The following is an 11220-nucleotide window of genomic DNA, read 5'->3' as shown; positions in this document are numbered from 1 at the left end:
GGTGCCCTGGGCAAGGCCAGGGGTGGGACTGGATGATCCTTGTGGGTCCCATCCCACTCAGGACATTCCACGGTTCTGAGGAAGAGACTTCCCAGCTGAGCCTGGAGCTGCTGTGGAGGTCAGGGCTGGGTCCTGGGGACCTCCAGCCCTGCCCAAGGAATTACCTGTTGTTGAGGAAGACGAGGGCCGTGATTCCAGACTGTCCTTCCTCATTGCTGCTGCGGAGGGTGCCCTCGATGGCATCCCACACCTGGGGAAGGAGGGGTCGCTGTGGGGACTCTGACCCGAGGGGCACAGAAGGGACTGGGATCCAGGACAGCCCCCTGGGCTGTGTCCCCAGAGCAGTGTGACCAGGTAGGCTGCCTGGGCTGTGCCCTGCACCTGTGTGACCTCCACCCTCCCGTTCCCGTGTCCCTGTCCTTCCCGTGTCCCTGTCCTTCCCGTGCCCCTGTCCTTCCCGTGTCCCTGCCCCTCCCCTCCACCTTCCCATCACCCCAGCCCTGCTCTTCCCCTCCACCTTCCCCTTACCGTCCCTGCTCCTCCCCTCCACCCTCCCGTTCCTATGTCCCTGCTCCTCCCCTCCACGTTCCCCTTACCGTGTCCCTGCCCTCCCCTCCACCTTCCCATCACCCCAGCCCTTCTCCTCACCTCCAGTTTCCCGTTGCTCCGGCCGGCCACGATCAGGTGTCCCTGCAGGTCGAGGCTCCAGATGGAGCTCTCCAGGTCCCCTCCCCAGGCCGGCAGGGACGAGGATTTCTCGCAGCCGGCGCAGGACTCGTCCCCCAGGCTCCGGTCCCCGAGGCTGCGCCGGCGGCCGCCCCCGGCCTCGTCGGAGCCGCAGCCCGGGGCGCGGCCGCTGCTCCCGCAAAGCCCGGCGGGGCCGTGCGGGCCCGGCAGCCCCGGGAAGGCCACGCTCCTGCAGCCGGAGCTGCCGTGCTCCTCGTACACCTTCCCCACCAGGCTGCTGAAGTCGTAGCCCGTGTCCTTGTGGCGGCTGCCCACGGCCCGCAGCCGTGGCTCCGACTCGGCCGCCTTCGCCTGCTCCGAGAAGTTGGTGTCGATGAGGGACGTGAGGTCGGGCTGGTCGCAGAACAGGGGGGGCTGCGGGGGGCCCAGCAGCCTCTTGAGCTGGTGACCGCTCTCAAAGGAGTCCTCCAGCCCGTTCTTCCCGTCCGGGCTCTGATCCCAGCCTTCCTGGTAGTCGAAGATGCCGCTGCTGTCCCTCCGCAACCTGAAAGGAGGAATAGGGCTCAGCCCTGCCCTCGAGCTGCAGGGCTCCTCATGGAGCTGCCCCCTCAGCAGCGGGATCTGAGGAGCCAGCAGAGGCACTCCCTCAGGCTGCACGGATGTGAGGATGTGAGCAGAGCTGCCCCTCAGCAGAGGGACCCGAGGAGCCAGCAGAGGTGATCCCCCAGCAGATGGAACCCAAGGATGCAGCAGAGGGAGCCCAAGGATGCAGCAGATGGAACCCAAGGATGCAGCAGAGGGAGCCCAAGGATGCAGCAGATGGAACCCAAGGATGCAGCAGAGGACGCAGGGCGTGGCAGGGGCTCCGTGCTGTACCTGGGTTTGGGGATGACGGTGAGGCAGTCCCCCGTCTGCGCGTCCCACACGCGGATCTGCCCTACCAGGCAGCAGCTGACCAGCAGCATCCCATCACTGGCCAGGCACTCGATGTCCTGCCAAGGAAGGAAGGACAGGCACAGCTGAGGTGGCCCTGGAGCCTGACCACAGCCTGGTGTGGCTGAGGAGCACAGAGGTGATGGATTTTATGTCAGAACTGGCTGGTTTGGGAATGGAGGGACGCTGAGAACGTGGCCATCCCTGGCAGTGTCCAAGGCCAGGCTGAGCGGGGCAGTGACAGGAACTGCAGGAAGCTCAGAGCCAGTCCCAGGAGGAGGTGGGGAACGTGGTGCTACAATATCCTTTTACAGGTACATTTCCCCATCAATGTGACGTACCATGAGGTGGCCCCTGAGGACCAGGGGCACGATCTCGGTCTCGGGGGGGGAGTATCCGTAATCGTCGCAGGGCAGGTCCCCCCTCTTCCTGCGGCCGTGCCCGTTCTGCCCGTAGTTCTTGGGGCAGAACACCCGGTACAGGCAGAAGAGCAGCAGCACCAGGATGATGCCTGAGGCCAGACCCAGAGCAGCCACCCTGGGGGACACGCAGACACAAGGACAAGGTGAGAGAAAAGGTGAGAGAAAGAAAAGATCCACTTCCTAGATTTGAAAAACCCTGTGCCAGGATCACACGTGTGCTGCTCTGAATGTCCTGGCTGAGAGAGGTTTTTCAGCAAATTACAGAGATTTGTTGCAAATTAAAGGGGGGTTTAATGGGAAAATGACCATTTCAACTAGATTTTGAGGCTTTTCAGTAAGGAAAGTAGAGAGCAACTAAGAAAACACTGGATGGGGACTGGGATAATCCAGAGTGTGCTCAGCACCTGCAGATTCAGGCAGGGAGCTGAGCCATCCTCTCCAGAGGGAAGGAAGGTCCTTGCACATAGTTTGATCTAACACTCAATAAACCATTATCAAATGATATCCAGGTGGTGGCTGCCCCATCCCTGGAAGTGTGGAAGGCCAGGTTAGAGGGCTTGGAGCAACCTGGGATAGTGGAAGGTGCCCCTGCCCAAGACAGGGGGTTGGAATGTGATGGGCGTTGAGGTCCCTTCCAAACCAAACCAGTCTGGGATTCTCTGAAACCATGCCATTTATACCCTGTCCCTGCTACCAGTGATAAGCAGCCTGGATGCCCAGCCCATTCCTGCCTCAGCTGATGGGAAGCTGCCAGGAGGGGTTAATTTAACTGCACGAGTGTCCCGCCCATGCCAGGCTCTGGCTCGGAAGCTTTACAGGCACGTTTTGGTCTCTCAGCCCAAACCAGCCCCGGAGCTGAGGAGGGTCAGAAGGCTGTGACAAGGACATTTTACTTGTAAAGGGTGACATCCTGGTGGCCCTGGAGCTTGGCTGTGTGGTCGGGCTGAGCGCCGGTGTCCGAGTCCCCTCTGCTGGAGGCCAGGAAGGGCTGGTAGCGCGAGGCCTCCTGGGGATGTCGCGCCTCCAGGGCCTCCTGTGGGTTCAGGTACAGCGTGACAGGGATGGCTGGCAGGATGCTGATGTACCTGGAGGGGGGAGAGGGGAGAGCAGCTCAGGAACAGACACCAGGGACACAGGAATCCCTCCAGGTGACCAGGGCAGGGTTCGGGTGCTTTCGGTCAGGAACTCCGGGTGTTCTGCACTAAAGATCTCCTTGGAAATATCTCCTTCTCCAAAGTATTTCCCAGGTCCTAACCCTTCAAAGAGCCAGCAGTGGAATGAACTCCTGATGAGATCAAACGGATCCCATGGGTTTAAGCAAGGATACAATGATCTGGTGCACTTTGCTGTGCGCTGCAGACCAGAAGATCTCTTCAAGAAGGTTCTTCAGCTCAGGTGTCTCTTCCTCACATGCACCATCCCCACCGCTTACAGGTGATCAGATTATGGAATCACAGGATCACTGAGGTTGGAAAAGCCTCTGAGAGCATCGAGTCCAACCACTCCCCAGGCCACCACTGACCCCTGTCCCCAAGAGCCACACCTACAGGGCTTTGAAATCCCTCCAGGGATGGGGACTCCACCACCTCTCTGGGCAGCCCCTTCCAATGCCTGACCACGCTTTCCATGGAGAAATTCTTCCTGATGTCCAACCTGCCCCTCCCCTGGCACAGCTTGAGGCTGTCCCCTCTCCTCCTGTCCCTGTTCCCTGGGAGCAGAGCCTGACTCGACCCGGCTCCCCACTCCTGTCAGGAGTGAGAAGTTTCCCCTGAGCCTCCTCTTACTGTTTTACAAAATTCTAAACTTCACCTCCAGGGTCCAGGAAGACACCAGGCATGTAAAGCACCCGAGAGCACAGAGAGGAAGAACCCTGATTCCCAGAGGAAGAGCCCTGGAGAGTTTGGGAGCTCTGCCCACGCAGGACCTGCTCAACACACCTGGAGCGAGCCCCGAGGAGCCAGGTTCTGACCCAGGAGGACGAAGGACAGAAGAAAGACCAACCCCTGGGGGTTGATGCCCCAATCCCAGTGCCCACAGCGTTCCAGCCCACTTGCCTCTTGGCCAGGGTGATGTTGTAGTAGCTGAAGAGGGCTGGCCAGTGCCTGAAGGAAAGCTTCCTCCAGATCTCCTCGTCCTCCGCTCCCCAGGTCACCTCTGCCTCAGTGCCCAGCTCCCCCTGGCCGTTGCCTCTGCCCTCGGTGCCCTGGGCCCAGGGGGGCTGGTTGTGCTGCAGCTGCTGCTCCCGCTGCTGTGTCTGGTTCTCCGACAGCTGCAGGGGCTCCGACGGGAACACCGACAGGTCGATCTTGGGGTCCCCGGCGGGCAGGACCCCCCCCGGCACGGGCATGGGGGGCAGCCCCGCCTCCCCCAGCGGGCTCTGCTCCGTCACCTGCGACGTGAGGTAGGTGCGGAGGCCGGCGGGGTCGGTGTACACCAGGATCCCGATCCAGATCACCGTCCCGGCCTGCACGGGGCGAGCAGAGACACCCCCTCAGTGCCAGCGCCCCGGCCCCCGTGGGTGCCGATCCCCGGCTCCCCGATGGGTGATCTTACGTCCCCCGTGGGGCAGCACGAGGCTCGCAGAGGATGTGGGAGCAGGGAAACGCGGGATCCCCGGGCCGTGGGGCCGTACCATGATGAGGCGCTGGGCCAGGCGGGTGCGGGCGAAGAAGTAGATGACGCGGAGGCGCTTGGGCAGGCGCAGGTTGCGCAGGGACGAGGGCTGCAGGGTGATGGTGTGCGGGCTCGCCGCGCTCGCCGGCCGCGCCGCCGGCGCCCGGGAACGGCACGGCGGCTTCCCCGGGGGCAGGATGGACTCCGGGGGCACCCGGCGGTTCAGGTCGGCCAGCTGGGGACAGAGGGCACAGTGAGGGTCCTCGAGGGAAATGGCCCAGCTCAAATTCTCCCCCCAGCCGCGGCTCCTTCCAGCCCTTCCACCCCAAACCAGCACACCTGCACAGAACTGTGGGATCATGGAATGCTTTGGGTTGGAAGGGACCTCAAAGCCCATCCAGTCCCACCCCCTGCCACGGGCAGGGACACCTTCCACCGGCCCAGAATTGCTCCAAGCCCCGTCCAACCTGACACCTGCAGGGATGGAGCAGCCACAGCTTCTCTGGGCAACCTGTGCCAGGACCTCCCAACATTCCCAGCCAGGAATTCCTTCCCAATATCCATCTAACCCTGTTTCTGTCAGTTTGAAGCCATTCCCCTTTGTCCTGGCACTCCAGGCCCCTGTCAATAGTCTCTCTCCATCTTTCCTGTAGCTTCTCCATGTCCTGCGAGGCCACAATTTGGTCACCCCAAAGCTTCTCCTCTCCAGGCTGAACAATCCCAGCTCTCCCAGCCTTTCCTCCCAGCAGAGCTGCTCCAGCCCTCTGATCCCCTTGGTGCCTCCTCTGGACACTCTGCAGCAGCTCCCTGTCCTTGCTGAGGGTGTCTCATTCCCTCAGGTGTCCTGTCCCCAGTCCCTGTGAGTGTCACTGAGCAAGCACAGCCCTGCACCGTTAACGCCTCAGGCCCTCACAGGAGCAGGAGACACGGCCTCAGGTTGTGCCAGGGAGAGGTTTAAATGAGCTATCAGGAAAATTTCTTCCTGCAGAGGGCTGTCCAGCCCTGGCACAGGCTGGAGCCCCATCCCTGGGGAGATTTACAAACCACGTGGATGTGGCACCTGGGGACACGAGTCAGTGGTGACCATGGGGGTGGTGCTGTCGGTGGTTTGACTTTATGATCTTAAAGGTCTTTTCCAACCTTCATGATTCCATGATCCTCTGATTCTATGGTTTTTTTTCTATTTTAGAGTGAAAACCCCAGGCTGTGCTCCCTTCAGTCCCCCCAGCACAGCAGGGAAGGAAAGCCCAGGCTGGCCCCACGCCCCTTCCCCACCTCCATCCGCCGGATGTCGATGGACAGCACCGTGGTGAAGAAGAACATCTGCAGGAAGAAGTCAGACACCAGGCCAACCACGGCAAAGAGGCAGAACTCCTGTGGATGGGAGGCATGGATCAGCTCTGACTTCAGCCTTGGAATAAGGGAGCTCAGCAAGCCCCTGCCCAGAGCCCAGGGCTGGGTGTTTTACTGACAAACCCCAAAATGACTGAGGGTTTAGGGCTGGGAAATTTAATTTTGTTCAGATTCTCATTCTTTTCTCTTTTTAGCCACAAACCGCGTGCCTCAGGACCACCCATGGTGCCACTGGAACAGAGAACAGGACACTGCCAGCAGAACAGGGCAGTGGCACAGGGGAACAGGAAGCTGGGATGGGATGTGGCACGTGGGGACGTGGTCAGTGGTGGCCTCGGCACTGCTGGGGACTGGTTGGACTCAGCGGTCTCCGAGGCTTTTCCAAGCCAAACAATTCCATGGCTCTGTGCCTCAGGCCTCTGTCCCGCTCAGCACACTCACCTGGATGGCCGGGACCAGCGTGAAATACCCGATGAGGATGATGCCCAGCTCCGTGGCCATGTTCTTCATGATGGACCAGCTCTCGTTGCTCAGCCCTGGACAAAGGTAAGGACAGGTCAGAGGAGCCTCTGCACTGGTCCCAGACACGAGCACAGCCAAGGGAACTGCGCTTCCCTTCTGCAGAACCACAGACAAAAAGGGCCTTTCAGGCTGAAATTCCAGAGTGCAAAGGCCCACTGAGGTTTTAGGGCTTGTTTTCCACCTGGGATGCAAAACACCTCTGTGTTTTGTTACTGTTAAAACTAGATATAGATGTTTCTGGGCATCGCTCTGGGATCTCTCCTCCCTGATGGTCAGAAACAGCTCTGAAGTTTGCAAACTCCATTTATCCATGGTTTGGGCACACACAAATCCTCACTCAGGCTCAGAGTGTTTGGAGAGTAGAAAAGATGATTTTGTCACAACTGAGGAGAATTCTGCACCACCTGTGGACTGCACTCAGGGTATCCCTGCCACGAGGACAAGGTGGTCAGTATTACACCAGGAGATCCAGCTCTTCCTCCCTAATCTTTTTTTTAACTTATTTAGCCATGTTTCAGTCCACAACCCCAAAAAGCAGTGCCCACAATGACAGGGAACTAAAACAAAAAAACAACTTCTTGGAATTACAAACAGGACAAAAAGATGACAATTCGCATTGTTTTCCTCCACAGACCAGATTCAGACCTCTCCCGCTCTCCCAGTCCTTGGGATTCCCTGGTTTTCCCTCCCTGGAGTGTCCCAGAGCAGGGTCCCCACCTTGGGCGATGCGGAGCTTCACCTCCAGGTCTACGGGCGTGGAGACGACGGACTTGGTGAGGACCAGCACGTTCTCCAGGCCAATCACCACCACCAGGTACGGGAAGATCTCCCTGCAGGGAACAGAAGCAGAGCTGAGGAGGAGATCCACAGGGAAAAAGAGGGAAGAGGCGGGTGAAGCAGCAAACACACCCCGAGTCGAGGTGAGGAGACACCCCCGGTGCCCGATCCCTTCCCCCAGGGCAAAGGTTTGGGGTTACCCTGCTTTGGACAGAGATCCCCATCTTTGCAAAGCTGCAGGAATTTCTGGGAAGTGGCCCTTGTGGAGCACCACTACATGTGCTGGTGCTTCCCAGGGTGGGGACAGAGCCCTTCACTCTCCAGCACCTGGTGCACGGAGGTGCAAACCGAGGGATGGAGCTGGCACACTGCAGTGACCTGGGGGCAATCACTCATCAGGGAGGGGGTTGGGGAGCGTGCCCCACCCCCACAGGGATCATCTGCCAAACCCCAGCTCAGCACCACAGCAAACACAGCTTTCCAACTGGAATTCCCAGGTGAGGAGCAGGGGCAGGGCCTGGTTTGGACACCCCCTGGGCCAAAGTTCCAGCCCGGGGTGCTCTGAGTGATCCCACCCTGGGCAGTGAAGAGGCACCTGAAGGGACTTCTCAGCTGGGAGGTGGTGGAGCTCTGCTCTCAGCCACAGCACCAGAGCAACCCCAGCTGTGCCTGTGCTCTGTGCACAGACAACCTAAACCTGCTCTCCCAACAGCTCCTCCCGCCTTGGGCACACAGAGCCAACTGCTCAGCAGTCAGGAATCTCCAGGACTGGGCTCTGGCCAGCAGGGAAACACATCCCCTTCACCCCTGGAGAGCCCAGCAGTGTGTGACACCCCAGCAGTGGTGAGCAGCTGCTCTCACGGGATCCCACGTGCATCCCCCGGGAACAGGGCTGGGCTTACCCTCCATTGAGCGTGGGGGTGAGGCCGAAGAGGGTGCAGAGCCCCACGGACATGAGCAGGGAGCTGAGCACCGTCACCACCGCAGCCAGGGCCAGGCCCCACTTGGACTTCACCATGTCGATCTTCCCTGGAGAACACAGCAGGGTCACCAGGGAACAGCCCGGGGCACCCACATGAACCAAGAAGGGACCCTCGTCCTGCCAGACTCCAGGAGGTAACCCAGCACCCCACAGGGGAGGGGAGTTCAGTGTCAGTGCCTGAGGTGCAGCTCCCAGAGCCTCCCAGTGCAGGGGTGGGACACAGGACAGTGCTGGTTCACAGCTCAGACTGATCCCAGCACAGCACTGAGGGGGGAAAAGGGGAGCTGAAATGTGGCCAGAGAGGTCTGACCCGTCCGATAATGGAGGGAATAATCTGGGGGAAAAAAACATTCCTATGGCATTTAAAGCTGCCTAAGGCAGAAAACACCTCAGAAGTTATCCCAGAAGCGTGGAATGGCTTGGGGGGGAAGGGATCTCAGGATTATCTCGTTCCAACCCCTTGCAATGGGCAGGGACACCTTCCACTAGACCACAGCACTTCCAGGACAGGGAGGTGCATCACAAGGAATAACCCCACACTGGCTAAGGGGACAAATCAGCAGAAACCAGATCAAAAGGACTATTAACCGTGCCCAGGACAGTTCAGGGTGACATTCCAGCAGCACCACTGCTGCTGGGACAGGCAGGAGTTGCGGTGCTCCAGCCGGGAGCCTCTCACAGGGCCCTGCAGCCCTGACCCCACATGCAGCCAGGAGGTGTCCAAGCGGCCCCCAGCCTGAAAGGCCCAAACCTACGTGTGGAGAAGTAGATGTAGGCGAAGAGGATGATGTAGGTGGTGACGAGCGGGATGAGCTCGGCGATGCCGATCTCCTCCTTGAAGTGCACGTGCACCACGCTCTCCTCCCGCAGGGAGCAGTTGGGGCTGGGGTGCAGCAGCTTCAGGCGGGAGCGGAGGCTGCTCAGGAACCTGTGGGGAGAGCAGCAGGAGCAGGTCCCTCACGTGGCTCCCAAAATCCACACACAATTCCTACAGCCCAGCGGGAAGCGGCTCCACAGGTTCACTCAGACCAGCAGGGCATGGTTCTCTCCAGTCTCGCTCCCAAGGCTGTTCCTCGGTGGCCCAAACCTCACAGACCTTGTTTCCTACCAAGATTTGCTGTTCAGACTCTCCAAATCTATTTACAGCAAAGGCTCATCAACCAAAATCTGGGCCCTGGGGAACGGGACACACCGTGTTCTCCAACACCTCCAGAATTTCCACAGAATCAGAGAATTTGGTGTAAAAATGGCTGGGAAAGGAGCCACATGACAGCCCTGGGAGCTGTGGGGTCCTGCAGAGCAAGTTTGGGCTCCTGAGCTGCCAATTCCATCCCAGGCATCCCTTGGGGAATTCTGTGCAGCACTGAGTCCTCAGATCCACTCGATCCATGCCAAAGCACTTTCACCAGTGGAACCAGTGTTTACTGGGAAGCAAACCAGTCTGTGAAGAGGGAACCGGGTCAAACCAGCCCCACTGGGCCCTGGATGCCACAGGAATTCCCAGTGGCATCTCAGGACGTTACAGATAACATTTTTAATGAGGGGCTGAGAACTGATGGTATTTTGTTTCCTTAAAACACAGCGAGTTTTCTCTCCAAAACAACTCCTTGGGAGGATCCAAAATGCTCCAAAACGCAGGAAAATAGAGATTAAAGGAAGACACGGCAGTGGCCAGTGAAGGAAAGGGCACATTCCCCCAGAGCAGCAGCTGGAGCTGTGCTGGTGGCTCACCTGGAGTCGTAGCGCCGCAGCCCCAGGGTGATGGTGTAGGACACCACGCGCCTCCGGTTGGACAGGCTCACCCCGCTGTACCTCCCCGGCAGCCCGAACAGCAGGTCTGCAACGACAGGGGCACAGGACTCAGGGGACAGAGGAACACACGGAGGAGAGGGCACAGGACTCAGGGGACAGAGGAACACACGGAGGAGAGGGCACACAGGGGTTCCTGCTGGAGAACAGCAGCAGCTGCTCTCATGGAATCACCTCCTGGAGCTCCGGTGAGACCGATGGATGGGGGGGAGCAGCCGGTGCAGGGAGCGGGGATGGAGCATCACAGAGACTGTGTGGGCACTCTGAGGCCCCACCTGCAGTCCTGGGGCAGTTCTGGGCTCCCTGGGTACAGGACATGTGAGGGGCTGGGCAGGGGTGCAGTCACATCCCTGGAGGGATTGCAAAGCCCTGTGGATGTGGCACTTGGGGACATGGTCAGTGGTGGCCTGGGCAGGGCTGGGGGATGGTTGGACCTGGTAGTCTCAGAGGGCTTTTCCAGCCCAAATAATTCTCTGATTCCATGATTCTCCCTCTATTTCATTTGCTCCCACACAGGCTCCATGTGCTCCATCCTCAGTGTGCTCACACTCTGGATGCTCAAAAATAACCTTTAAAGCAAACTTACTCCAGGGTTACCACCCCCTGCTCAGACATGTCCCATTATACCTTTTACACTTCCTGACAGGTACAAAGTTCCTTTAAAACCAAAGAATTGAAACAGCATTCAATACACCATCTCCTCTGGCATTATGGAACCATTAATGATCAGAGATGGGGTTTTTTTAAATTAAGAGAGAAAAATACATTTCTGATCTCCACTGTCAGCTCGAGCTGTGTGCAGGGAACCATCAGGGAAGGCCCAGGGGAGCAGGATGAATGTTCATTTATCCTGACAACGGGGAGTGTGACAGAGGGAAAAGCCAGGCTGGAGCCAGGGTGGAGTGAGAGGAACAAAGCAGCTGCTATTTTTACCTGCAGAAAGGAGCCTGACTGAGTGAATTATTCATCTTCCACAATCTGAGCTCAAACATAGATATAAAATAAGAGCTGTCACAGATTGGGCAGCTTCGTTTCAGCTGCTGTGAGTGACAAAATGCCACCCATATCGGTACTTGGAGCGATCCAGATGCTGGAATTAGCGAGGATGGAATAACAATGGAA

At 58.7% G+C, this 11220-nt stretch overlaps 1 protein-coding gene across 1 annotated transcript in view; it reads right to left on the bottom strand.

The window, feature by feature from the left end:
- Window positions 1-140: 140 nt before the first annotated feature.
- Window positions 141-11220, bottom strand: part of SCAP (SREBF chaperone) — a gene marked incomplete at its 5' end in the record, with an annotated part of 22030 nt that continues 10950 nt past the window's right edge. Inside the window, 13 exons of the mRNA XM_027909756.1 lie at window positions 141-250; window positions 649-1231; window positions 1564-1679; window positions 1962-2157; window positions 2936-3127; window positions 4097-4506; window positions 4675-4890; window positions 5931-6029; window positions 6450-6544; window positions 7248-7360; window positions 8210-8336; window positions 9045-9217; window positions 10021-10126. Of these exons, the coding sequence (XP_027765557.1) occupies window positions 161-250; window positions 649-1231; window positions 1564-1679; window positions 1962-2157; window positions 2936-3127; window positions 4097-4506; window positions 4675-4890; window positions 5931-6029; window positions 6450-6544; window positions 7248-7360; window positions 8210-8336; window positions 9045-9217; window positions 10021-10126 (2516 nt within the window). The remainder of the gene's footprint in view (window positions 251-648; window positions 1232-1563; window positions 1680-1961; window positions 2158-2935; window positions 3128-4096; window positions 4507-4674; window positions 4891-5930; window positions 6030-6449; window positions 6545-7247; window positions 7361-8209; window positions 8337-9044; window positions 9218-10020; window positions 10127-11220) is intronic.

This window comes from Empidonax traillii, unplaced genomic scaffold, assembly GCF_003031625.1.
Source record: "Empidonax traillii isolate 1590-97213 ecotype Southwest subspecies unplaced genomic scaffold, ASM303162v1 scaffold2370:size25974, whole genome shotgun sequence".
Lineage (NCBI taxonomy): Eukaryota > Metazoa > Chordata > Aves > Passeriformes > Tyrannidae > Empidonax > Empidonax traillii.
This window is presented reverse-complemented; position numbering and strand designations above follow the sequence as displayed.